We start from the raw sequence: 27,924 nt of genomic DNA, 5'->3' as shown, positions 1-27,924 counted from the left end.
AGCACCTCACGTCTATTTCTTCACTAACTGAAAGATGCAACAGCTAGTTGCATCATTCAATTAATTATGCTAGTCATTAAACAGTGCCAGAAGAAATACCTTGGCAACTGCTGAAGCATTCAGCCTTCAACAAACCACTACACGATTTGGGTGGGAGGAAAGTATTTCTGAGGCAAATCATTATGCTGTGCCATATAAATGAGGTACTTACACTACTAACATGATGAAGGCACAGAGTGAAGTAATTAGATTATATGCCAATACCTACATATCAATTATGAGAAATAAATCAAAATACTGTCTTGAAATGGCATGAGATAATACAAGTTCAAGATGAAGCCTTCACAAAGAATAGAATGCACATAACAGGTGTACAACATGTCAGAAGCAAACTGAATCCCAGGTTACACATACAATAAACACCCCTTTTAATAAAAAGGAACTTTTATCTTCAGTACAGCATATAGAGTAACAGAGCTGCCCAGTCCTCCAGACAACTATGAAATAGTTTCCCTTCAGATACAGCAATTGAGAACTCAGCAGCAAGAGAGCTGGCTCTACTTTATAGACGGCAGATGCAGACTTTTTTCTGTACCCCAGATGCACATCAGAGTTTAAGAAGTTAGTCCCTTTTCCATTTTTGAAGACAACTCCTAAACAACTGTATTGCTTGTCATTCATCCCCATGCCTGAGTTTTGCAATAATGCAGTACAAGCTTGCCATCACTTCCAAAACACTGCAAGAAAAACAAAACAAAACAAGAGCTGTTAGATTATTCACGGGCTAGCATATACATGAAGCGAACTCCCCCCCCCCGATAACTCTGTCACCTGGTGATGTCATCTGGAATTTTGTTACTGATAACAAAACTCTCCATCACAACATGCTGCATGTGAAGGAATGCATTTCCAAAGATTGTATGAAGTCATGTCTCTTTAAATCGTATTCATACAAATCTGCGAATATCAACTACATTATATTAAATGCAAGATACTACCAGCATAGCTAGGGGCAGTAACAGATTTCAAGTACCAGAAATGTACTGACAAATTCTGCTAAGCACATTTGGAAAGGATATTTAAAATTAAAGTCACCTCATAAAGGGTCCCAACTTCTTGGTCTGGAGATGGAGCAAAAGACTGGTTTACATATATGAACTGCAAGAAAAAAAACCAGAAGATGGAGATCTCCCATAGATCACAGATCACACAGAAGAAACATTCTGCAGACAGAGGTGGGTAAATCTGCCCTCTGTTCACCATTTATTTTATAATCTTTACAGTCCACACCAAAATACCACGAATTAGTATTTTCACTTCAGTGTGGAGGGGCAACATGACTTCCAGGAGTCACCTCTGACTGGCCAACCAGACCAAGCCAAAGCAAGCGTGCTGACTGCCTTCTCCTGCAAGTTGACCCATTAGCCTCCCATACAGCAGCACAAAGTGAATTCACTGGTTTAGTTCTTGCTCTTATTTCAAGTATCCAAACCATTCCCGATATTCCAAATTTGCTCAACTAGAATGGCAGTCACAGAAATTAGAATTATTTTGTTCTTTTTTTAAAGTCATCCTTCTCACTTCCTGCTCCAAACGTATATACGCATATAGTACCTAGTACATAATGTCAAAAAGGGCCTTGGGATCTGCAGTGCAAGATGGCAGTGTGTGGTAGGGTATCACGTGCTATTTCCAAAGAAGAGTCATAAAATTCCTAGGGCTTTGTTCCTCAAGTATAGCCTTAAGCTTAAACCACACTGGAAGACTCCATGCTCCTATATTTTTTTCCTGAGACAGTGAGATGGCAGTTAATGAATTAAACTGTTGAGATCATCCATGAACAGTAAATACCTGAACTATTACTCTTCTTTGAGATATTAAGCCTTGGCAAAAAGAAACCCTTCATGATTTCCAGGTGAAAGAGAAGGCTAGTGAAACCATTTAGTCCTGTATGCTTAAATAAGAGCCTCCAGACCAAGAACAGAGTGATTTCATCTATACTTTAGCTACACATGTGACTATTTTAATGAGTCTAGCTTTAACTTTATATCTGAAATGAAAACTTTGACGTGTATGGATGTTACGAGTTTACTGCTAATCATAAAATTAGTACAATCATATTTCTGAATCTATTCCACCTCTTCCAATGTTCTCAGAAGGCCACCTGGGCTTCACAGGAAGAATCACATAAACAGTACTGGTAATGTGCTGCCAAACTGCGAACATTTCCAAGCTACCCATTTTAAAAGAGAAATCAGTCCTATGACAGTAATGTAGCTGTTTGAAAAGTAAGTTCTGAAGGAAACAGACACTCTTATTTAGAAAGTCAACCCCAAACACTTTAGACTTTCTCCCAAATACCCTTCTGCATACCTGACTTCTACAGTTACACTGTGCATATGAACCTTTCACTGAAATACATCGCTGCACAACGTGCACACAGCTCTGCACGTCAGCATCAGAGAAGAAGAAACGGAGAAACTGCAAAAAGCCCACAGGCTGGAGCTGAGCACGATCACATCCAAACCGCAGCACTACAGCTCGTCTCAACGTCACACTGTGGTGTGCACTTTGAAGAGCGTTACTGGTGCCCCTACGCCAAGTTTCCTGCGACAAGCTGTAGCCTAGATTCAAAGGGTCTCCCTGCAAGGTGTGACAGCCTGGACCCAGGGTGAGCGCTGCTCCCTGCCGCGGCCGGATCCCGGCCTCCCCCGCGCCGCCCAGGGCACGCTGGGCCAGGCCGGGCCGCCAGGTACGCCTGCCCTACCAGCTGCTCGGAGGCCATCAGCTTGAGGAACTTCTTGATGAAGTCAACGAGGCCCTGGATGGTGCGGGTCCGCTCCACGGCCCACTTCTTGGTCTTCATGATGGGGGTGTCGCCCACGGCCTTCAGCAGGATGTCAACTGCGGGGGAGGGGCGCGCGTTAACGCCGCCGGCCGCGGACCCGCCCCCCGCCTCCTCATTGGCCGGAACTACCCGCTCCCACCGCCCATTGGCCAGCGCCCCCGCCCGTCACCGGACAAGCCCGCCCGCCCGCCCCGACGGTGACTTCTCGCCCCATTACTTTTCTTTTTCGTGTCGCCGGCAGGCTCCTCGGTGCCCGGCGAGCCGGCCGGAGGAGGGGCCGGGTCGGCAGCCGCCGCTGCCGCTCCGCCTTCCGGGGCTTCCTCCCCGCCCTCGCTTCGGCCCTCGCTCTGAGGCGAGACCGGCGACTGCTCCTCCGCTTCCGCCATGCTGCTCCCCGGGCGGCGGAAGTTACGCCACGCGGGGCCGCTCCGCGAGGCGTTTTGTCCCCGGCGGTACGCCGCCTTCCCGTCAGGTGACGGGGCGGGGCGCGTCACGTGCGGCAAGAGCCGTTCCGCCGCTAGCGGCTGCGGATTGCCGGCGACGTGGTGCGCGCGACCTGCTGCTGCCGCCGCCGCCGCCGCCCCGAGAGCGGGGGGAGGGAAGGGCGGGGGGGAAGAGGCGGAGGAGGAGGAGGAGGGGGGGTGCAGCGCAGCGAGCCCGGCGGCCGCCGCCGCTCCCGCCCCACCATGATCAAAGCCATCCTCATCTTCAACAACCACGGCAAGCCGCGGCTCTCCAAGTTCTACCAGCGCTATGTACGGGCGGGCCGGGGCTGCGCGGGGCCTGGTTCCCGGGCTGGGGCGGAGGGCGGGGAAGGGCGGCCGGCCGCCTGAGGTGGCGGATGTTTCCGCCCTGCGGCCGCCGAGTTTCCTCAGGACCGGCGGTTCCGGGGTGCGGCTGTGGGCATTTGTACGCGGGGACCCGCCGGGCCGGGTCCTGCCCCGGCGCCTTCGGCAGGTCGTGCCGCCGGCTGCTGTGTGCTTAAGGCAGCGGCGTGGGCCGAGGGCGTGGGAAAATGGAGGGTGCTGAGACCTTGTAAGAGCCGGCAGTAAGGAAGATGAGATTTCGAAGAAAGCTATTTTCCCAGCCAGGGTTCTCTTCACTGGAAGTTGTACTCGGTAGTACTGAAGGCGAAGGAGGGGAGTCTCGTTCGACGGCAGACGCGGTTCTCTGAGCTTATTTGTGGAAGCACTACTCTAAACTCTGCCGTGCCGTGCTTTTTAGCCAGAGTTTGGGCGTCTGAGATGTAGCGCTGCATGTCTCCATGCTGTGGCAGAGGTGTTACAATTAGCAAGATGAGTTTTATGGGACTCAGGTTCGGTAAGCAGAGCCTTTTCCTTTGGAAACTTTCAGAGTACTGTAAAAATACCGTTAACATGAAAAAGGAATGTAATTAAATAGACAAGTATATTCTTTTACATGGGAGAAGGCAAGTAGCAAAGCAGCTCTGAAAATGCTGCACAAGCACCTAGTCTGAATGAAAAGAAAGTGCAGCCACAGGGAATTAAGAAACAGTGTGGAAACAGTTGATTTAACTCAAGGATAAGAGATTTTAAAGTAATGTTTTGATCACGTACTGTATTTCCTAGCAAATAGGCTAAGCTCTGCTTGGGCTGACCATGGACAATAAAACACAAGAAAACAACTGATGCTTCCCAGAATTATGTAAACAAAATATTATTTTTCAGTAGTGCTATTTCTTACTTGGATTTTTGGCCACTTACTTGCAATTCTGGCTATTACGAAAGTCATATTTAACTTTATTGAAAGGAATGTGCCTTACTTCTGCATCTCAGAGCAGAAATGATGACTGTGACACTTCAGTTTGCACTGTCAGGCTTTTAATTAAAGGAGCGTAACTGATACAGGTCGTTGCTATGGATGACTGAATTTGATCTGTTCTCCTTAGAAGGGTAATACTGGAGAATTCTAATATGTGTTTGTGAAGCCATTTTCTTCTTTCTCATCAATTCTGGGTTACCAAGCAGATATCTTTCGTTTACCATCTGTGATTTAAAAATTAAAAGGGAATATTCTCACCTACACATATTGATAAGCATTCCCCTTCTGTGCATCCCCAGTCACTTCTTGGTAACTCCCATTGCAGAGCTACAGTAACTGACTAAAGAAGTTTTTTGTTTGTTTCTTTTCTATTTTTTTTCTGTCAATGTGGAGGTAGCACATAGGTAGATGAAAGTCTTTGGAAAGATGTACAAAACTTGCATTAATGTGAAGCAGTTAACTTCCATTGTAATTTTCCATTCAAATCTAATTATCTTTTTGTGTCTTCTGTTACTGTTGTGTAATCAAAGTCCTACGAGGGAGAAGAAGCAGGGGGAGGGGAGGAGTGAATGGCAGGAGAATACCAGATTTTTCTTGTCAACTCCTCTCTGCTCTGCTGCTTTCGTAACTGGAATTAGAACAAATCCTCAATGCTTAAAGTAGGGTAATATATATAAACAGAAGACCTTGAAATTTTGAAAACGTGAATAGCAATTTAAACTAAGAAATGATGTGATTAGGTGATTTCCCTAAAGCTTTGTGGTGCACAGAAACAGGTGCAATTGTCTTGGTTATCTTTTTGTGTGTGACTTCAATAAGGCAGATTTATTTATGGACTTTTTGAAACATGTGCATACTTTAGTATCGATTGAACCAGTACTGGAGGCAATTTTTTTTTTTTTTTTTTTTTTTTTTTTTTACAAGCGGAAGCATCTCCTGCTTTCTGGAGAGATTAATTTGGTCAGATCTGTGAAAGAGGTATTTGTTTGCTTCATGATACCAAAATTTAATGTGTGTAACTTTTTCCCCTCATATATATGAGAATGGAAAGAGTTTCTACTGCATAAAATGAGGTTAATAATCTTTTGCAAGTAGGTAGCAAAATAATAATTCATGGCAATTAAATAGAAAGACAGGTGTGCCATGGTTTTCTGTTTCAGAATATAGACCTGTGGCCATAATTTCAAAGTTAAAAATAAGTTTCTGAACAACTTTGTGAATAAGGGCAGATTCTGAAAACAAAAGTTATTTTAAATACCAGTACCTCAGTTTTTTAAGGAAAAAAGATGCATTGTCTGTTTCCTGCTACCATAGAAATTATTGGGGAACTAACTGACATAACTGCAGTGGAGTAAGGCAGGCACGATTTAAGGAACACAAACTATAGAAGCAGAGGAACCTGCACTTTCTTGTTCTGTGTTTTATGGAGCAATTTACTTCTGCTGGAGCTTTTTGCTGATGTCTTTGTGGATTCTAGAGGTTGGTTGTAAAATAACACATGAATTTAAGGTGATTAATGCAAACCACAGTGGTGCCAGGCTTTGTTTGCTTAGCAGTCATGCAGGGTACTGCACTGTTCTAGCTGAAATCACTTTTAAGGTGTATGCACCAGTTTTGCTTAGAGTGTTTGTTCATATAATGGTTTAAAATGCTGACTTACATGCTTGGGCAGGGATGGGGGCTATCTATCCTTGATAACTTTTAGGGTTCTGTGCTACAAAACAAATGCAGGATTTTAGGAATTGTATCTAAATTTTTTTACTATGGAAGTAGAGACTTGTTAAAAACAAATCCACTATTACAGAAGGGTAGCAAAAGCAAGTGTGCAGGAATGATGGAGTCGCAGTGGGAACTCCAGAAGAGTCAAGTGAATTCGAACTCAGAAGTGATGTTGCTGATCTGCTAGAAGGAAAGTTAATGGCTTAGGAGAAGCTGTTGCTCATGATGCTGTTGTATTTTAAGCTGCTTCTGAAAGAGTTATGTATTGTGGTATTTTTAGCTTCCCCTTCAAGCTTTTGAGACTTTGTTTTCCCCCCTGTTCATGGGTGAAAGTAGTTTCAAAACATGTCTGTAGCTCTTCAGGCTATGGTGGAGATACAGAAAATTCAGAATACTTGAGAAGACTTCCTGTCTACTTGAAGAAACTATTTTTAGATGGCTTTTTTTTAGAAGTTTCTTAAAAACAATCACTTTTTTCACAGTTATTTCTCAGTAATGTATTCTTCTGCAACTTAACTTGTAAAAATGCCTTTTTGTGTTGAAATGACAAACAGTATGCAGCTTGTTAACTGGCAAATTTAAGGCTTCAGAAGTAGATAGTTTGAGGGTGCTGATATACTTTTGTGTTCTATTTGTTAGCTGTGTGTTGTGTGCATTGTTAATCTATTTTAGCTTGATAGCAAAATATGTTTTCTTTCATAGAGTGAAGATACGCAGCAACAAATTATCAGAGAAACTTTCCATTTAGTATCGAAACGTGATGAAAATGTCTGTAATTTCCTAGAAGGAGGATTGTAAGTATCAAGTTTGAAATAAATGCCCAATACTTATTGGCTAGCAAATATTATTACTGCTGATTGTAATTTAACTGTTTTTAGAGTTGTAATGTAAATGCCATGTCACTTGACATATTTTAATACACAACAAATAACATCATGTTGCACCAGATATACATAGTCTTTACTAACTGAAGCATGTATATATATGTATACAAATGACTTAGGCAATAAAACCATTTTTTTCTAGTGCTGTAATTGTTTAAGGCACAAGATGGGGAAGAAACAGGCAGATGATACCTAACCAGTTTCCCTATAATCAAGCTGAAGGTTTCTGGTCTTATTTGAAGAGACATTGGCATTTCCTGTACCCATTTAGAAAATTAAAATATTTTGTAGCTGGTGCTTTGGCTTGAGCTCCCAAAATTTGAGTGGACAGCCACAGACAGTAAGATTCCTCAGCCTTTTTATCAGGGTTCAAGCTTGCTATATAAACTAGGAAGAAAAAAATAGGTTTTGAATGTGCTAAGTAATGTAGTTTCAACCAAGATTTTTTCTTAATGTAGGTAGAGCAAGGTAGGAGGAAAGCCAGACTTACATCTTCTGTCTCTAGAAGACATGCACAAAATATTCTTTCTTGAATAATCTTGGTTGTTTTTTGAATGTGGTCTTGCTTTAGTTGGAAGTGGAAAAGTGTTTTGAGATATTAGTCATCAAGACTAAACAGTTACAAAGCCACCTTCTAGGAAAAGGGGTCATAACTGATGGAGTAAGCTCATGATCTCCACTCTAAACATAGAAATTGTCATAGCCTGTTAAATATTGTAATTATGGAAATTTCTGATTACTGAAAGTTAGTATGTTAATGCCTACATTTTCTGTGTGCAGAGTCAGGTAAATGCTTAGGTGTACCATGTCAGCTACGATGTCTTTTTCCTCATCAAGATGATTCCTTACTTTTTATTTTATTATTTTTTAAACTAAAATTGTTCTCTTCCAAGTACTGAACTGGTGATTCTATTGTTAGGCTCTTGGAGATGATTTCAAGCTGAAAACATGCTGGCTTGAATTCTGTAAGTGAAAGAAGCCATTTGGAGCCTTTTTAAAACATCACAGCTGTGTAACAAAAAAACTTAAGACCAAAGGCACAATTCTGGCTTTCCTCCTGCTGCTCAATTCTGGAGTTATGATTTCAATATATTTTTTTCAGTATTTTTTTTTTTCAGGACAGGGATCACTTTATAGTTTGCCATTTACCTAAAGGCCTCTACAGTTTATATATGCTAACTCTTTGTAGTGAAGTATTTGAAATAATTGGGTATATAAAACACAAGAGGAAACTTTAATTGCCATTTCTTTCCATTTTCACATTTGTTTGTAATATTTTTGGCTGATACTTCTTAAACGTAGTTCCTGCTCTCCAGGAACAAAGGGTTCCCCCTCCCCCCACCCAAGCACTAATGCAAAGCAATGTGCTTAAGCAAAAGTGACCTAAAAGATGTCTTGTTCTTTTTATTTATTTACATATTCTCTCCCTGTGATGAAGGCAGAAACTAAAGGGATGAGTTATGGTAACCAAACAGGTGATTCAGTTCTGATACAGAATTAAGGGAGAATTATGATGTTCATAGCCATGTAGGTTCAGGCTACAAAATATTTTCATTTCTATTTGAGCAGGCCTACTACTGCTCAAAGCAAATGTCAATGATCTGAAGAACATCTCTTCTTAGGATTTATGTACCTTCTTTGGGAAGGCTATAGCAGAATAGTGGAAGGAAATACCTGTTTAGACCTCTTCTCTTCTTGTTCAGTAACTTGATGATTACTGAGTCCATAAAAATTTAATTGCTTCTGTGACTTTAACGTCGCATCACAAACTATTGGTTGTAGTACAGTCTTATTTCTCAAGATAACAAACAATTTGTAGCATAAGTGTTACATGGTCTTGGTTATTAAGTGGACCATAAGCCCTATTTAAGGCCTTTTCTGTAATCCAAATGCCAGTCTGCATTATAGTTTTCTTTTTCTGTTGATGTTCCTCTGAGAAGGGCAGGGAAGCATTCATAGGCATACGCTCTATTAATCTGTAAAGCAGATTAATCCCTGTACAGTGCCCACTAGTGTGTAATGGAAGTACATTTAATACCCATTTTTTGATGAAACTGCATGATCTGTTTGAATTGATTTTAATAAAAAAGTGCATATGTTGATGCAATTATTATCCGTATGGATAATAATAACTATGCTGGTGTGGTAAATATAATTTAGGCTGTCTTGTTATTTAGTATTCTTCCATTGTAGTTATATCACAAAATAAAATTGGTGATATAGTTGGATTTGGGAAACCTCCAGCCAGCCATTAACAATAGGCCTCCTGTTAATTGAAATAACTGTGAGGATTTGCCCAGCTTATGCTGAGATGCTAACTGAGCTTTCCTGATTTCTTTCCTGTTTAGATTAATAGGTGGATCTGATAACAAACTAATTTACCGACATTATGCCACCTTGTATTTTGTCTTCTGTGTGGATTCTTCAGAAAGTGAGCTTGGCATTTTAGACCTCATACAAGTAAGTTTTTTTGCTGGTTTGTTTTTTTAATAAGTGGAATCCTACTTCTAAGTACCTTAGATCTTCAATATTTAGCTGTATCTTTTTCTGTAATATTTGGAAGTGAAGGTAGCTTTCATAATGTGAATACACCCAAAGTGCTGAGTATTACTTTTAGATTGTTTGCAGTTTTCTGGACTGTCTTTGAAAAAGTTGTTTCCCAAGTTGATGAGAAAGTAAGGAAACAGTTTGTTTGGAACCTACTGAACAATCAGCAGCTATTTTTTGCTGCAGCTTTTCAAGGCCTTGTTTTGGCTGCAGGTAAAAATGGTGCAGTTCAAACATCGCTAGACAAGTTTAGATTATGAGAACCTTGATACATAAAGCTTTGTGTGTGTGCATATATACACGCACTGACACGCATATGTGTGTATTATGTATTCACTACAAATATATAATGGATTAACCCATCCAAAACCTCTTTGGATGAAACTTTCCTTGTGGCTTATGAGCTTTTGGTCAGATATACCTTAGAAAACGTGTGCAAATGCTGCCCTAGGCATGTGTTCTGCAGCTGCAGGGGTGGGTGGGGAGAGGTGAGGAGAAAGAAAACTGCTACAGGTTCTTTCTGGATCTCAATAAGAAAGGCTCGACAACAAAATGGCTTAAGATAACTGTTTAATAAAACAGAGAGGAAGAATGTAGATAGTAAATCTTAACACCCCTTCAGGTGTTGGGCATCCTGTGTTCATGCAGCATCCAGTGGAGCCCAGGTGGATTTTTCCCACGGTGTGCTGTGCACAGCAGATCCTGTCCACGGAGAGAAGCGCTCCCTTTTTTGGACCTTTGAGCTATTATATAATTTCCTCCCAAGAAAACAACTCTATTCCTAAAGGATGTTCTCATGATAACTTCTTGCTGCAGTTTGAGATACAGGCAAGGCCACACAGGTGGCTTGATCACTGGTACCAAGTGGGAGCTGCCTGCAGGCTCCTCTGTTACAGTGAGCTGGCTGAGTTTATCCTGCAGCCAAGGAATTTGTGCAGCACAGCACAGGCCTGTGCCTTCTCAGATTAAGTGTTACGTGGATCACTAACTCCTAAACGTGCAACGGTCTCTTGGTCAGGATCATTACATTGCACTCCTTGATCCACCTACAGTTTACCTTTCCCAAAGACATTTTAAGTTATAGATTACATTAATAAGATACAGCCTTCTCAAGCCTAGTAGAGCAGACGTGGCCTGTTCAAGATTACTAACTCCTTGAATACAATGTCTTCTGCAAGGCTCCCAATACAGCCTGTATGATTTAAACTGGTAAATATGTCTATATCAACTCAGCAACAAAAATCATATCTGGTAATATGAACACTTATGTCAAGAGAACTCTGACTACATCAGTGATTTTTCAACTAAAATTTGCACATAAACAATTTCACTGATGATTGTTAGTGTAGTAGATGTGGCAAAAAATAGTTTCACACCAGGAGGTGATGTATGTCATTACATAAAATGGGTCTCGTATATATATAGGTATGATTGACTTACTGTTAAGCCATTCAAAAGCTTGCACATCAAGAGAATTGATTTATTACATAAGTGAAAATCTGTGGTATCCTGAGACATGGGCCTGTATCTATTGATTATTTCACTGCAGAAAGCACTGTGAGCCTTAAAGGCCTCACGGTTCCCTGCAGATCTTTCTTGGAACTGAATAGCTTCTCGTAATCACCTGTTAGTATTCAGAACAGCTCTTCAGTGTTTAGTGCTCTTCTGGACAGTAGATCCAAATTGTCTTTCCGAGTGGGTGTGTGGGTAGCAGGGAAGGAAACTCTTTTTCTAGGTTCTTATATCATCTTTGGTCATAGAAACATTCTGCAGTATCTGAACAGTGCAAGTTACTGAGTGAGGTATACAATGACCTTACCTGTTCTTACCAGTTTGCTGTACAGAGTTGCTTAGTTGCTTGTTGCATTGTGTGTCTTCTTACTTGGAAGTGCTAAAACATTTATGAACTGAGAAAAGAAGCATGTTAATATTTCATGTGTCTTAGGGATGTTTTTCAGATAAAGTGCTTATTATAAATATCTTATGTTTAATCAGATAATAAGGATAGTGAAGACTATCTAGGTCAATCAGTCTGACCTGTTATATTTTGCAGGGCCACTATGCAAATTCAACTAAGATTTTATTCATTATGGTATATTAAAAATGTCACATCAGTAGCTTCCAGTTATTTCCAGTTACACAGTGTAACCTAAATTTTACTTCAAGGTGTTGAAGCAAATGCTTGAGCTTACTACTACCTATATTTGTATAGCCCTCAAACTCTCTGAGTTAGGGAGATCTTAAACTTTTCTCTAAATTGTGTTGCTTCTTGTACCAGAAGTACTTTGATGGATTTCAGTCTCTCAGTCTTTATATTTCACATCTTTTTCCATTACGCCCCTGTGTTTAATTACATGCCAATATAATTACTTGAAGGAAGTAGAAACAATAGAAATGCTATTCCTGTTTATAGAAATACTTTACTTTTTTTCTGACCCGTAAGATTTTGTTTATAAATACAGTCTCACCATAGTGCCTGCAGCTGTTCAGTATTCCCATTTCTCTAGATCATTGTAATTCAACCATTTGATTATAGTAGAAAGAATACAGAGATTAATGAAACATTTTTAATTTCCAGTCTGGCTCACAAGAAGGATCTGTTTAATCCTCTTAGCAATAGCAATCAGAATTAAATGTATCTTACACTGGAAAAGCACCCTCAGAAAGTTTATTATTACATCTTGTTCCTACGTGCAACACAGACTGGCAGTATATGCGCATACGCATCCATTCAAGCAGATAAGCTTTGTCTGGTTTTTGTTGAGATGTATTGAGCCACTTTCATACATCTTTGTTTACTGTAGTTCAGAGACAGCACAGGTAAGAGTAAGCCATCTGGAGTTTGTTATGAATCATACATATACTGAATTCTTTAAATAAGTAGTTACGTGGAGCGCCAGTTTGTGGTCTCATGAAAATAAACTGGTGAAATGAACCTAGAACTCGGTTTAGCTTTTGAGAGTTTTCTGTCTTGTGAACTGAATAAATCTATAGTAGGTTAAGTTACATATGGCAGTCTGCAGTTCTTTTCAGCATGAAGTTTTTGTTGTAATATTTAAGACACTTCTGTGAAGGCCACTTGTATCACCATTAGGTCAGAGCTGTTTCACAGGTAAGTCTTCTCGGCTCAGGCTTAATGAGTGCACTGTATGTGTTACAAATCATAGACTCTGCCTCAGATTTTATACTGTGTTCAAACTAGATGTGTTTGAACACTTCAGGCAGATTCATACTGTTAATTTTTGTCCATTTCTTTTTTTAATACAAACACAAAGTTCTATTTATTGTTTTTGATTAATTGGATGGGAGATGGGTCAGTATCTGTGCTATGCTTGGTAGGTTTTGCAGTCTTTTGGATTCAGGGTAAATGATGTCATGAGTTGTACCTATTTCAGACTCTTCTCATTAGCCTGTGAAGTGTAAGGTTATAGCACATGGAAATAAAGTACATAAGAAAATATAACTAGCTGTAGACTGCCATGAGGAAAAGTAGAGTGACATTTACAATGGTACCTAACTATTCTGTGGAATTAAAAACCTATGTCAGCTCTAAGCATTTTTGAGGATTTTAGCCCATTGTTGTACTTCCAAGACGTGTTGACTCAGTAAGCAGCTAAATCTGTGAGATCAGTTTTCCATTAAAAGTTTTATATAGCCTTGCAAGATAATGTTCTTCAGTAAGATTCATATGGGAAATGCAGTGCAGTTCATGAAAGATGTTTTTCTCGGTTCTTAAAGATAAATCATCCCCACACCAGAGATGCTTTTATGCTCATTAAATAAAAAAAGGAAGAGGCATATGACTGGGATACCTATTTTGGCAGAAAAATCCCTAACTAGTTCTCAGTTAACACTATTCATTTACTTTAGAGTTGGGTGGAAAGCAAAGGGCAGGAATTAAGAACAAAAATTAGAACATTTTTGACCTAAAAAGCCTTATTGATAATGCATTAAGTCTTTTGGTAGGTCTGCTTGAAAGATCTAACACACTTCTGTTTATACTAATCAGCAGGACTTGTACAGCCTTTCCCTTACACTGTAATCTTGGCATTCTTTGTATAATCTATGAGTAGTTTTAAAAAAAAAAATGAAAGAAGACTGGGATGTCAGTGTAAGTGTGGGAAAAAGCAGCAGCTGCTCTACAGATTTCCCAATTAGAAAGGCTGTGGAAACACTGTAGTTGATTTCATATGCTTGCAATGATATGTGAATGATGACTTTTTAAAGGTCACTCTTAAAGCAGAGGAGAAACCAGTCTTGTGTATGGAGAACTGGCTATGTGATCAGACTATTATGTTCTAAACTAGTTGGAGCCTCAAGTAGCCTTTGAACAGTCAAAAGCAGTGAAGGAGAGGACTCTCCATGGACAGATTGAATTAATTCTGTCTTAAGGTTTACCATTGCTGTTTAGCCTAGGAAGAAGGATGGGATATTCTTGATATGAGTTAGTCCTGTTGTTTTTACTTCTTTTTTGTACCTGCCTTTGTTAGTATTTGACATTATCTAGCACCAGATGCATTTAATTGATTAGGTGTTCTGATTTTTCTGCTGGACTTGTTATTTCCCAGTGTTAATGTATGTTTTATTCCTTCAATGTCTTATTTGCCTAATTAAAAAATGAGCCCTTCATGGTAAAGGTGGTGTTTTATGTTTTGACATATTGCTGAGTATAGGGAGCTCCTGGCTTGTATATATCAAATAACAATTTGGTATTTTGATTCATATACTTTACTCTCCAGGTGTGTATCTGGCTTTATTGAAGCATATTTACTACAAAAGAAAGGTGTGGGGTTTTTTCCTTTTCTTTTCTTTTTCTTTTTTCTGTTTACTTGCATGGAGATGTGCATGGGTTGGTCTTTGAACTGTAAAAGATTACGATTCCAAAAATTAAGCACAAGGGGGAGCTAGTAATTCATTGTGCATGCATACTTATTTTCCTGCTGTTTGACTCATTTATTTGCGTTTCTTTTCCAATAACATCACAAGGTGCATTTGGACTGATGTGTGGTGTGTGTTTGTCCCCCGAAACAATTGGTGCGTGTTCTCTTCTGGCTATTTTGATCTACAAGTCTGCAGCATCTGAAGTAATCACTGAAGTACTTAAACTCTAGCACTGCTTGCCATAGTGTGCCATTCATTTATGACTCTCAACTAAAATTATGATGAAAGTGGCTCTAATTTTATTTACCATATTGATTATTTGAAGGCACTTAAAATAGGTCAAGGAATGTTAGTGTAAAAAAAATCTAGTTTACATTGTAGACTAATGCTTTTAAAGACCAGTTATTCATAATAGATGTATACCTATTAGATGTATACCTATTAGATACATCTACATAATAGATGTATACCTATCAGTGCTGGTGTTACTCTGAGTGAACTTTCCACCATGAATGGAAGATTGAGGAAGTTCCCAAAGTTTCCATGAGAAATCCGTAGCTGGTGAAAAATCTCTCTGAAGAATACTCAGCTGATTTCCCTTAGTTTAAAAAATGTTTGGTATGCATTACTGGTCACGCATCAGAAGCAGAGATCTGTGAGTTCATTCAGTGTGTGGTGTTGTCACTGTGTAATGAGTAAAGGTTTAAAAGTAATGGTTGTAACTATGAATGAAGTGGTGTTATAGGAGAAGCCCTAGTTACTGGAAGAAGGTCACAAAAATAAACCTCTGTGTTGTCGATGTGTGGGCATACATACTGCTACTAATACACATACCTGTGGGGGCCTTTTCTGAGGATTTTTGAGTTGTTTTTGTTTTTAAAGCATTCCTTTGTTTACCAAGGAACTAGATGAATGTCAAAGAGTGTGTAAATTCATGTGCAAGCTTGGTGTGTATGAGGAATATTTTCTTTTCTTTCAAAAATAGTGTCAAACTGTTAGCTCTTGTAACTAAAATGTTTGGATGAAAGTTATGTTTACACTCAATTTCCAATCTTCTTCCTGCAGCTAATATCAAACAGCATAGTCCTTGTAACCACATTCTCCTAAGGTACAAGGAAAGTAAGAGAACATCTCTGGTCATTTATCTTGCTGCACATAGTTGTGAACTGTGTAGTTTGTTCTGCTTAACATACAAGTTTTTTATTTGTTCATGTCCCTTTTTTATAGAAGGCTGTTATTATCATAACAAATTAACAACTACTTGAAGAAAAAAAGATCTGCTTTGCTTAGCTTTAGTATAATTTAACAGAAGCATATTCATTTACGTAGTTAACTGTTGTCAGTGAACATTCCTGTCTTGAATCTGCATGTGAAAATGCTCTATGTTCCTAGTTCAAGTTATGAATTGGTATTTTGGTATTAAAGAATAATCCTTGTTCTAAATGAATGGAACATCAGTTAGATGTAGTTTGACTTTAAAATGGAGATTGATAATAGTAGTAATAGCAACAGCAGTGTGTGATCCTCTTCTGTTTTATAGTGTAAGCAGGATCTGAGACCAGGGATTCAGATGTAAAAGTAATCTTTCTTGATGTGCAAGGTAGACAACTGGAAGTGGCTGATGTCAAGTAGACCTGTTTCACTAGGTCTGTAGACATAAATACTTATCTATAGAAGCAGGCCTTTTATCCACTTTGTTTTTGTCAGCAGACATGGCTTCTAATTCCTATTTCTCTGGGCATAGGCAGTTTGAAATCTGGTTCCTCTCAAAGACTAAGATGGGATTAATAAACCATGTTGAAAAGAGAGAGAATCAAACCCAGGTGTTTAACTTCTTCCATATTGCTGCTTTAGAGTTTGAGTTTAGAATTGCAAAAAAAAAAAATTACATACAGTGACAACTTAATAAATAACATTAAACGCATATTGTGACAAAATGGTCTTGCAACATATAAAACTAAGATTAAAATTTTCCACAAGTTGCAGCTTATCTACTAGTCATTAATAAATGATCTGTAAATTCTTACAGAAATTCTTTTTAATTTTGAGGACCCTAAGCTCTCAAACTCAAGCATAAGAGGTCTCGACACATCTCATCTAAGTCAATAGGAGTTATTCCTTGCATAAAGGGAACTGTGCTTATACCTCTCTAAGACTGGAGTCTTTGCCAGCACTCACCACAAGCACATGGTGATTGGCATTCAGGAGCTCTGGGAGTGTGAGTACAGTCACCTTTTCATTATCTGGCCTAACTGGGGGCTGGGATGCTCTTAGTATACCAAAATGGCTAACGTGAGTACCGAGGAATCTGTTACGGAGTACCCAGAGCAGGGTAATGTACAGTCTGTATCCAGCAGAGATCATCAGTGGCTGGACCTCAGCAGCTGCTTGGATTTTTCTGCTTCTTGCACTTACATTCTAGATTCAGGGAGGGGTCATTTGCCTGTGTACAAACTGCTGGACTTTTTAATATTTATGTGGTGGTATGCCTGACAGGATCAGCAGGTGTGACATTAAGACAGCTACCTTTTTCCTTGGACCATCCTGAATTCAGCATGTCTAAACCAGGTGAAAGCTGCTATACTTTTGGTGGAAGCTGTAATGCTGACAAACTTGCACGATGCTGACATTTTTACATTGCACATGTGTCTCTGTGTGGCAAAGTTAACAGTAGTCTGGTTAACTGGGAGATGCCTGCAATGTAGTAATTGTTGATAATAATAATAATGAAAAAAACTAGCTGATTTTTGCTTAATAATTGGGTTCTAATGAAATGGGAAGGAACACTTTGAATCACAGCTGAGAAAATTGTAGCATAGATGATGTTACTGTTTTTTCAAGATGCAACTATTGTTTAAAACTGTGTGACTTTTAGCAGAGTTATAACATAAACTGACTTGTGCATACAGTTTTGCCCTCTACAGATAACATAATGTTGACATAGTGACGTTAACCACATAATTTCTATAGATGCTTTTAATGCCTTAAAATCTGCCCAGTGTTTATTTTCTGTATTTGCTTTTGTTAAACCTCACACCTAATGGAACTGCTGAGTTTCTGTTAAAGCTTGACCTCTGGCTTTTTTTTTTTTTCTTTTTGCAGGTATTTGTGGAAACGCTAGACAAATGCTTTGAAAATGTCTGTGAACTGGATTTAATTTTCCATGTAGACAAGGTACTGTGATGAGCTCCTTAATATTTCTCGTGAAGTAAAATGTTGGGTTCAACTGATACTTGGTATTAAACTCTGCAATGATTCTATCTTTATTGTCAGGGAAATCTAGACAGCTTCTATCAACATATTATTTTTAAGACTTGAAAGCTATGGTGGAACATGTCTTTCTGAGGAAAAAATAAAATAATGTGGGAGATTTGCACATATAACTCACATTGGAGACATTGAATATTCTTAGAGTAGGACTTAGTTTCAAGAAATAATTTGTTCTGTTTTGTTTATGGTTAGGTGTTACATTACTCAGAACTGAAATTGTTACGGGGTTTTCCAGTTAAGGCTGGCAGTTGCCTTCCAAATGCTATGATTATGTAATTTAAATGCTGTGTGGATCTTTCTCTTCTAAATTTCAAACAGACATTTTGTCTTTTTCCAAACATTTAGAAACAATCTTGTTTGAATATTCCCAGCGATCAGGAACAAGTGATTTATTTATTAATCTAGTTTTGAGAAATGCTATTACTATAGTAATCTTTTAACCATCAAATCATTAACCTTTCATTTAAAAGGATGTTGGCAGCTCTTGGTGTAATACCTAAAATGCTGAGAATTGAATGTAGATAATTTATTCCTTCAGTTGCCTTTTGTGCCTGCTGTTGCTTTCTGTGCAGTCACCTTTCCCCATCTGTGAACATCTTTTTGCATCAACAGCAAAAGACATGAAAGGAAAACAAGGCAAAAATCACTAAGAGTGGACTATAAATAGTAACAAGTTAAGTACCTGAAATAACCATTTGGAACTGACTCAGTTTGTTTCAAAATCAGGAAGTTCTTTTGGAAGAAACACTTGTACCTTGGCCAGACAGTGAAATGCAAATGACCTTGAGTAGGTGTTTGAACTGACATGCTCATGACAAGTCATTAGGATTTCTGGGCTGGCTGGAACATGTTGGTTTTTTCCAAAATGGCAGACTAAAGTACAAAAGAATTTATGAGTGGTTTATATATTGGCTTCTGAGCTTAAAGAACCCAAATACTGCAATCATTTTGTGGCAAGAAGTTTGATCTTTATCTTTAACTGCAGAATACTTTGGCTGCTGTGCAGGCCAAGCTGTTGCTCTGTAGCATGTTTCATTCAGTAGTATTTCTTCACATAAGTAGTCTTTTACACTTTATAGGAGAAACTTCTTTCCAGTAAAATGTAGAGAACTTAAGTGCTTCAAAATGTTACATTTCTTGAAGAATATTTTACTTTGTATCAGATATGAGATGCTATTTTCTTCTTGAAATCTATTTGTTAAGGGGAAGCTAAAATTTAAGTGTTTCATTTGAGTTACTAAAAAACTACATGAGAATCCCATTAAATGTTTAGGCTAGAATTTTCAAACTCTGAGGAAAACGTGAACCCTAAGTATTAATTAGATAATTTAGCAAAACTAACCCATTTCCAAAATAAAAGATCAATGAAACCTTGAGGTAAAAATTTTTTGAACATGGCATTAACCAGTGCAGTGATTTTTAACTTGAGCATGAGTCGACAAAAGAATACAATACAGAAAGCTGAACTTCTGCAGTAATGCAAGGCTACTACCAGCAGTACAGTAGCATTAATTGTGTGGTTGTGACTAATCTGATGTAATCTCCACCCCCCCCCCCCCACTGTAATTGGTTTGTAAGACTTACTTTTTACCATAACATAGGATCAAAACGTTTGATTTGGTACAGTTTATGTTCATTAGTATTCTTGTAGATCTGTAAGAAAAAAACAGGAAGGTGTATCTGTGAGAATGAAATTACAGCATTAAATTCTCTTTAAACTGCTGATAAGGTCACCGTGTCAAGAAGCAAAATGCATTGAGTCTTCTGAGTTACAATACATTAACTTTCTCTTGTCAGATATTTGTGGCCTGGCTTGTTAATAGATTTCACATGTGCAATAGGGAAAAAAAAATCAACTGCTGCTGAATGGTTGGCCTAGACAGAGTCTTAGTTATAGTGGACACTTACATGTGGGAGCTCTTTGGGGTGAAACATTTAAAATATTTTAAATTTTGAGTGGTTTGGTGTTGTCAAAAGTGAGGATTGACTAATTTGGATGAGAGTTGATCCACGTCTTCAGTTATTGGTGGAGTTTTTAAGGTGACTTTATTCTATTCCTCTTGCTAGAACTGCCTAAAAAACAAGAAATACTTTTCTTGTAAAAAATCATGTAGCATGTAAAAGAGTTAAACTATGTAATCTCAACAGCTGTTGCCTCTTTGGTAGCATTTTATGTGGCATTTCTATAAGGAAACATTTACCTTCATCAGGCAGCCATCATCCAGGACCCAGTGATGGCTTATAGTAACCTGGAGCCAAGAAAGAGGCTTATTCAAGAATGTTGGTATAGTGCTAGAAATTCATTTGGGGAATGGAATATAGGTGGGAATGAGGTAGTGTTTCTTATGTGCTGTATCAGATGAGGACTTGGGGTGTTGGGGAGTGACAGGAGAGAATTGGGCTTCTCTCTTTACAGATCAGGTGTATTAAAAACAAACAAACAAACTTGCTATAGCTGGAGCAAGATGTTTTCCAGAGGAGGAGGTTTATTTCAGTCCTGTACTGATTCCTACACTGAGTCCAGGACTGTAACACTTTCTGATGGAAAAGATGTCACAGAAAGCTATCATAAGCATCTTTTACAACTAAAATACTAGAGTACATTCAGTGAGGGATGTAAGGAAGTACTTTTATTTTTCCACAAGTTTTTGGCACCTATTGAAATATCCCTGGGATTATCATGATCTCTTCCAAGAGTTTATTGTCTGACCAGAACAGTGAGCCGTCCAGAATCAGATTGCAGCTTGAAGACAAGAAAATGTGTTTGCCGTATTTTCTTGGAGAGTTTTTTCTTGATGCATTCCTTCTCCCCATTTGTTAAAGCATGCATGCATGCTTTTAGACAGCCATAGAACAGAAGCAGGAAGCACTCTTGATTTTTGTAAAAACACCTCAAAATTATTATTACAAAATGGCAATTTCAGATTTTGAAAAGTTGATATTCTCAACAGTCTGATCACTTAGAATATAAATGTAAGAGGTGTATTCCATGTGCCTTCAGCCTTTCATTTAAACACTATTTTGAATACACTGCTGAAGTGTATTTTGCACATTCTTGCCACTTAATGCTTTTTTAATTCAGAAAATTTTTTGTTTCTTTAGGAAAACAATTAGTGAAATTTTTAATTAGAAAAAGTAGAGAAAATAATGTGTATTTGTAAATTTAACACGTATTTGCAATGAAAAAGAAAATAGTTAATATTAAAAATGTATGTCTTGCTGCTGCTCATATCTGAGCAAACTTTTGCTGGTACTGTTTTATTCTTATAGTGTATTTAAGAGAAGAGAGTAAATGGATTATATTTACATAATATTTTTGGTCATAGTAATTTCCTTTCATTACAGATTAACAAGTAAAATTAATTGTATTCTGTTATTCAGAAAATCATTCCTTTAGAAGAACAATGGGGCAAGACAAAAAAAATGCTTAAGCTACTGTGTCGATTCATGCTTTACAAACATTTTTAAATACTGCATGTTAGACTTGCATATTGTGTACTGAAGGTAGGAAAAACACACAAAGAAAGGTAAGAAGCATGATCCAAGGTATGGAACAGCTTGTATGGAAGAAGTTTTTAAATATTCAATATGCTGGAGGCAGACAAGTAAGAAGTATATAAAAAAAGGTGTTGAACCTGAAGAAAATGAACAGCTGTGTTTCTCAGAAGTGAAGAACAGTGGGATATCAGATAAAATTTCAGGAAGTAAGTTTGAAACAAAGAAAATGTATTTTTCATGATTGATAATTACATTATGGAATGCCATTGTCCCATTTTATCATAGATACCAAGAGTATTATGAATAGGTTCAAAAGTGTTTAGACATATTAACCAAAGGAAAATTGGACAGGGGCTATAAAATACAATAATATAGCAAGAAACAATCAGCAGCAATAATATAGCAGCAAGCAATCTCTGTTTCAGGAATCCTTAAGTTGGAGATATTTGGAAGCAGAGAATTTGCATTAGGATAAATAGTACTCTTAAGATTTCTTGCACAATTTTTTTAAGTGTCAACTGGTGAATTTTTGAAACCAGATAATGAACTAGATTTTTGCCTCTGACTTAATAAAGTTTTTTAAGCATGCTTGAGCATAAGTAGAAATTTTAACTTTCATGTTTTTTAAAGCAACTTGCTTGATGGAAAGGTGAATGTTATGATGTACATCTTCTGTAACGTGAAACACTGAACATGAAATACTGAAACAACTGCTCAGCAGTAATTCATGGTGCTTTAATTTGTACTGTACATTTACTAGAGGACTTTCAGAGAGCAAAATGATAATAAAGCAATGCTTTAAAACACCAACAGCTAGAGTAATGAAATAGTTTCTTTACGACTAAAAAGATTGAGGAAGGTATTTTCTTAATGTTTTGATGTAGAATACTAAGACTTCCTCTGTGGACTAGTGTGCTTTAGAAAAAAAAAAAATCCCCACTGTTCTTTCTGTCTCTAAAGCTTGTTGTAATATTTGTAAATCTGCATATACAGTCTCAATTATGAGGAATTTTTTTTGTGAGAAGCTGTATTCAGAATTGTATTTATTCTTCACTGCATCCATCATAATAAGGATAATGGCAATAACTGTCAAAGGCTGGATATTAACACCAGTCATACAAGTATACTGCTGTTCTGTATGGTTATGGCATCAGTGCTACAACTGGCCAGAAACCTGAAGTTTGCCTTCTGCCCTCTTTTATCTGCAGACAGTGCTCCCTTGTCACTTACTTCTTAATCTGTAGCTTGCTGGCATGTTGTGGACTTCTTTCAGAACTTATACCAAGGGGAACTGATGCCTTGGTGAGATGCATTCTTTGAACCTGTAAATCAAATTCTTTCTCTTGGTGTCATGCAGTGGTTGCCTTGTTTCATTTTTGTAATTGGCTACAACCTTACTTTTATAATCCGTGACCTATGTGCTCAAGAAGCTTTTTTTTTTTTTTTTTAATTTATAAAATAGTAAAACAGTTCAGCTTCTTTGTTCTTAGAGTCATAGAATAATTTACACTGGAAGGGACCTCTGGAGGCCATGCAATCTAGTTCATCTGCTCAAGCTTGGCCACTTCTTGAATTTTTCTGTCTTCATATTATACAAAATGCATCAGATAAGCCATGTCATAGAGTTGTTCCCTGAACTGTCATACATAATGTGCACTTATTGTAGAGATGTTGCACCACTACTGTTTTAAGGTGATGTTACCAACTGGGCCTCTTACTGTCATCTATTAAGTGATATCTCTGCATCTTCTACCAGGTTGGAAAAAAACCCAAACCAAAACCAATGAACTAAACAAAACCCCCCAAAACGAAACCCAGTTCAAAATGAAACCTGGTTTCGGCTGGGATAGTTAATTGTCTTCCTAGTAGCTAATGTAGTGGTGGGTTTTGGATTTCGTATGAGAATAATGTTGATAACACACTGATGTTTTAGTTGTTGCTGTGCTAGCCAAGGACTTTTCAGCTTCCCATGCTCTGCCAGGTGTACAAGAAGCTGGGAGGGGGCACAGCCAGGACAGTTGATCCAAACTGGCCAAAGGGCTATTCCATACCATATGGCATCATGCTCAGTATAGAAACTGGGGGGAGTTGGCCAGGGGGTAGTGGTTGCTGCTCGGGGACTGGCTGGGCATTGGTTGGTGGGTGGTGAGCAGTTGTATCACTGGTTGTTTTTTTTTTTTGTTCTCTCCGCGGTCAGCCATGGGCTCAGACCAGGCTGCTTGGGGAGGGAGGGAGCCTGCACAGCCCCCGGGCAGCCTGTGCTGCTGCTCCCTTGTCCTCCTGGGGAAGGGTTTCCTTACGGCTGGTCCCAGCCTCACCTGTCCCTGACCTGTCCACTGTGCCCCTCTGACAGAGCCCCGACAGCCCCTCGTAGGCACTGCGGCTGCTGTTAGGTGACCCCAAGCCCCGTGTTGTCCAAGCTGAACCAGCCCTGGTGCTCCATCCTCTTTGCCCAGGACAAATGCACTAGCCCCAACCATTTTGGTGACCCTCTGCTGAACTCACTCCAATTTATTGATGTCTTTCTTGCACTTGTAGGCTCCAAACTGGACACAGTGTTGTAGATGTAGTCTAGTACATTATACATTTACCGTGTTGGTAGCACTCTAGAGGAAAAAATGATCTCTGTTGTGAGTGGTGTTGACAGGACTCTAATTGCTTACCTTTACCTGTTAGGTGGGAAAATAGCTACCCAAACTGGCATAATTTAATTACATTTCTTTTCAAATGCACCTTGTAATCTATGTCAGCGAAACCAGAACACTTGTGAAAACCTAATCAAATGCTCAATCTCTTCAGTCATTTTGGTGTAGGTTTCATATGGAGTTCAGCCTGTTATCTTAGAGTTTTAGCGTCTCAGTATTTCATATCAGTAAGCTGTTAGAAAGAGATTACCTGAGAAAAGAGGTCTTTTTGTTTTCTTTTGTAAAAACATCACTTATTATTTTTTGTTTTATTTTAAAACAGAAATTAATAATCTGTAAAGATCAAGACCTGCTCTTTTACATTCTTTTGTTCTGTCCTACTAGACTTTCACGGCTTGTTCTGTGAAATTCTCTGCTGAATAAGAGCGAAGTAAGCAGAAACTTACTGAGATGTCATTTCTTGCCTCTTCAGTCAGAAATATATATGAATTATTCCTGTGCTTTAAAAGAAGGGCCAAGTTCTAGAACTTACCAAGGTTTTCAAGAATGTTAAGAGGAAAATGAATTAAATTCCTTTTCTTTCCCAGGTTGTAGGTTGGAATTTAGTCTCTCATATACTTATCAATGCAGACTCAGGTCTCCAAAATTAAAATGTATTCTTCAACAATGGAAATATTCTTTTGACTTTAAAGTGAATAGTTTTGAATTTTGGGGCTATTAGTTGAGGCTAAAGTTACAGCTGGAATTTCTTCCTTGACATCACCAGCTCTGCCAAAAAGGGTAAAATGATAAATACTCCCGTAAAATCTGGAGGTGATGACTGCGCTTGCTGTTTTGGAGCCAGGTGCATTTTTAAAAAGAAAATAAAATCCAAATCTATGATCTACACTAGCAAGTGATGGTATTTGCACTGTTACGCTGTGTTTTTATTGAGAGATGGAAAAGAACCACTTCCCAGTAAACACTCAGATTAGATAAGACTAGCCAGAAAATTTTCCATTTGTGTTGGGAGGCATGAATTATTTACTAGTCCTTCTATAAGTCTGTATAATGCCCATTCAGAAACTGGAAAAGAAAAACAACCCTAAATTTCACAGCATGTGAAAAATACCTGCTTAGTAAATTCTTGATAAAATAAAGTATAACCAAAATAGCCAGATCAGTGCTGTATTATGAAGACCTTTGTAGTTTTTATGTTTTGTTTTTGGTGGCTATGCATATTCTTTAATAGGTAGTCCTTCTATATTCTGAGGAGAATCCCACATGACTTAAAAGGGGTGGAGTAGTCAAGAAGGCCAGATAAACCTGTGCAGAAGCTTAAAAACATCACTGATCTTGGAATGGAGTGTGATTGTGATTGAAGCTGCAAATCTGTCTACTTCTAAAACATGTCTCTTGTACTATCTCCTCCCCAAGGAATTATCAAACCTAATACTGTGTTGATTGGCTTAAACTCTGATTCTATAATATCTTTAGCCAGACCTCTTTGAAGTGGCAATCTTTATGACCATCACCAGTGATAGAGATGTTTCATCTTCTAAATGCTGTTAGTGGTTATTGTTAACTTTTTGGTTAAGGAAAAAACCATGCCATTTTTGTCTCTATTTTAGTATTCTTTTTTAATAATAGTTTCCATATTAACATCTTTGATATTTTCTTTTTGATACTAACAACATCTACTAATTCCTATTTGTGTACAGCTATAAACTGTTTCCTTATGCTATGAGTGAAGATAAGTTTTCAGTAAAAAGAAGTAAATATTGGTGACGTCTTTCAATGCATTTGGATTGTCAGTGTAGAGTAAATTAATGTTAGATTAACACGTTTTTGTATCTTTTTCTGATTGTGATGCTAGAAAGCTTTTAAATTTACCTAATATCAAGCCAGGAGAATTAATTCTTTGGCACCACTTTTACATTATGCTTTTTAGCTTGGTATGTTACGAGGGACATATATATGCCAGGAGTAAGAGAGTCGCTCAGTAAGGATTGTTAATCTTTCTCATAAGCATTTGATTCTTAAAGCTCTACTCAGCAGCAATAGGCAGAGAGGAAGAGCTGTATTCAGCCTCTCTAAACACATTCACTGTAAGTTTCTACTTAAATATACTAATGATTTATCAGGGAGACAACTCTTCAATTTTGTTTTTGAGATATGGCACAAAAATAGGAGGTGTGGTGGTTTTTGATGTACTACTTGCAACTCATCTTTAGAATTGTTTGATAGAGATTTACTTCTATACTTGATCCACACAGAAATTGCAAGAATATCAAAAATAATAGCAGAATTATGGTTTGAAGTGTCAGATTTTGCAATGTGTTTATTTCAGAAAAGTAGTAAAATGTTCCTTGTCTTCAGACTTCTGATGGGATTAAAATATTATACATCACATATTAACTCTGGATTTTTACTAGAAAGTATGTGGAAGCATGCCTTTTTTAAAACAAATTAGTCTTTAGGTAAAGTGCAAATACAGTCTCTGAAGCAGAGATTTGTGAACCAGGGCTTGCATCCCCAAATCAGGGTTGCAAGGAAGAGGGATTAGACATACCTATTTCATTAATGTCCCCAGCTGATTTATGTAGTCCTTCAGTTTGAGTCCCAGCTGTCAATCTTAGTCCTAGGTGCTGAAGACTCCCTGTTTATAGTGTAGCTCAGGTATGTTAATTCTACTTCTAAGCCTAGTCTTGGTACCCATGGTGAGTGAGTGTCACTGTGTTTCTTTTCCTTCATAGTTGTAGCCCAAAGTAGTTTTTACACATCTATTTGTGAGCAATTTGTTTAATCTTGTAGAATGTGCTCTTTAGAGGTATTTTTACTATTGATGCTAATTAGAACTCTTGTCCATAGTCCTTGGATAGAAACAGGTACTGAAAGAAAGATGAATGTGAAAGTTTCTTCTAGCATTGATAAGCAAAGTGGTATAGCTGATGAGTTTAGAACAGAACTATAAGCAAGTAAGATACCAGAGAAACGAACATCAAGTTACGAGTGTTTTTCCGAAATGGTTTTAAATAAATTGCTAACATTAAGGGACTTACAGAATATATGTGTTCCTATATTGAGGAATCTAGGTATCATCTGTCCAGAAGCGTATAGGACATTTTGCATTTTTAAATTTTTTTTGGTCTTTTTTAGGTCCATAATATATTGGCCGAAATGGTTATGGGTGGAATGGTTTTGGAGACCAACATGAATGAAATTGTCACTCAGATTGATGCTCAAAATAAACTGGAGAAATCTGAGGTAAGAGTGACGCACTGTGTAGTTTCTAAACTAAAAACATGGTTGTAGTAAATGCATGCTATTTAATGCCGTTTGTCCTTCAGTAGCAAACTATATACAGCTGCTTGCTTATAATGCAAAAAATTGACAATGTGTCGTTAGGTTAGGATGTCATACCTTTCATTATAAGTAATAATTGCTTGGAGTCGCTGCTGATTAGTTTTTGCTATTTGTATCTAATAGCGTTGTGCGCCATTGCTATTGAGATACTTCTGTAGTTCTCCAAGTTTATCTTGCAGAAAGCATTTTATTTCCAGTGTATTTATTATGCTGGACTAGTGACTATAACACTTAAATGAAATTAGGTAAAAAACCAAAGTGTGTATACAAAGACTACATATTCCTGTCTGCTAGTAAGTTTCTAGCACCTGAAATAAATGGCAGCATATTTAGTGTTACAACAATACTGCAACACAAAATAATAAATTGAACTGAAATGGACTAGATAGAATTTAAAGCCCAGTTTAAGACCCTTTTAAAGTAAATACGAATTCTGCCATTTTGGTAATTGGAACATTTGGTCTTCAGTTGAGTAGACTTGAGTGCGGAAATTATATTCTGTATA

At 38.2% G+C, this 27,924-nt stretch overlaps 2 protein-coding genes across 2 annotated transcripts in view; one reads left to right on the top strand and one right to left on the bottom strand.

Annotated features, from left to right (window-relative positions):
* Positions 1-411: 411 nt before the first annotated feature.
* On the bottom strand, positions 412-3,298 carry ATG12 (autophagy related 12). The gene is made up of 4 exons (XM_075526545.1): positions 3,066-3,298; positions 2,768-2,904; positions 1,096-1,158; positions 412-737 (listed from the first exon to the last, which is right to left on the bottom strand). Exons 1-4 carry the CDS (start codon positions 3,232-3,234, stop codon positions 678-680), a joined length of 429 nt encoding a protein of 142 aa, XP_075382660.1. The 5' UTR covers positions 3,235-3,298; the 3' UTR covers positions 412-677.
* Positions 3,299-3,446: 148 nt separating this feature from the next.
* Positions 3,447-27,924, top strand: part of AP3S1 (adaptor related protein complex 3 subunit sigma 1) — a 33,778-nt gene continuing 9,300 nt past the window's right edge. Inside the window, exons 1-5 of the mRNA XM_075526544.1 lie at positions 3,447-3,603; positions 7,052-7,143; positions 9,582-9,693; positions 17,764-17,835; positions 27,213-27,320. Of these exons, the coding sequence (XP_075382659.1) occupies positions 3,535-3,603; positions 7,052-7,143; positions 9,582-9,693; positions 17,764-17,835; positions 27,213-27,320 (453 nt within the window). The 5' untranslated portion in view covers positions 3,447-3,534. The remainder of the gene's footprint in view (positions 3,604-7,051; positions 7,144-9,581; positions 9,694-17,763; positions 17,836-27,212; positions 27,321-27,924) is intronic.

Source organism: Mycteria americana, chromosome Z, assembly GCF_035582795.1.
Source record: "Mycteria americana isolate JAX WOST 10 ecotype Jacksonville Zoo and Gardens chromosome Z, USCA_MyAme_1.0, whole genome shotgun sequence".
In the NCBI taxonomy this organism is placed as follows: domain Eukaryota; kingdom Metazoa; phylum Chordata; class Aves; order Ciconiiformes; family Ciconiidae; genus Mycteria; species Mycteria americana.
The sequence above is the reverse complement of the archived record's forward strand: the minus strand, read 5'-3'. Positions and strand labels throughout refer to the sequence as shown.

Coding starts and splice junctions, on each gene's coding strand:
- ATG12 (XM_075526545.1), bottom strand. CDS start 3,234: ATGGCGGAAGCGGAGGAGCAGTCGCCGGTCTCGCCTCAGAGCGAGGGC. Junction 1,159..2,767: donor TGATGGCCTCCGAGCAGCTG/GTAGGGCAGGCG, acceptor TTTTTCTTGCAG/TTCATATATGTAAACCAGTC. Junction 738..1,095: donor AAGTTGGGACCCTTTATGAG/GTGACTTTAATT, acceptor TTTTTCTTGCAG/TGTTTTGGAAGTGATGGCAA.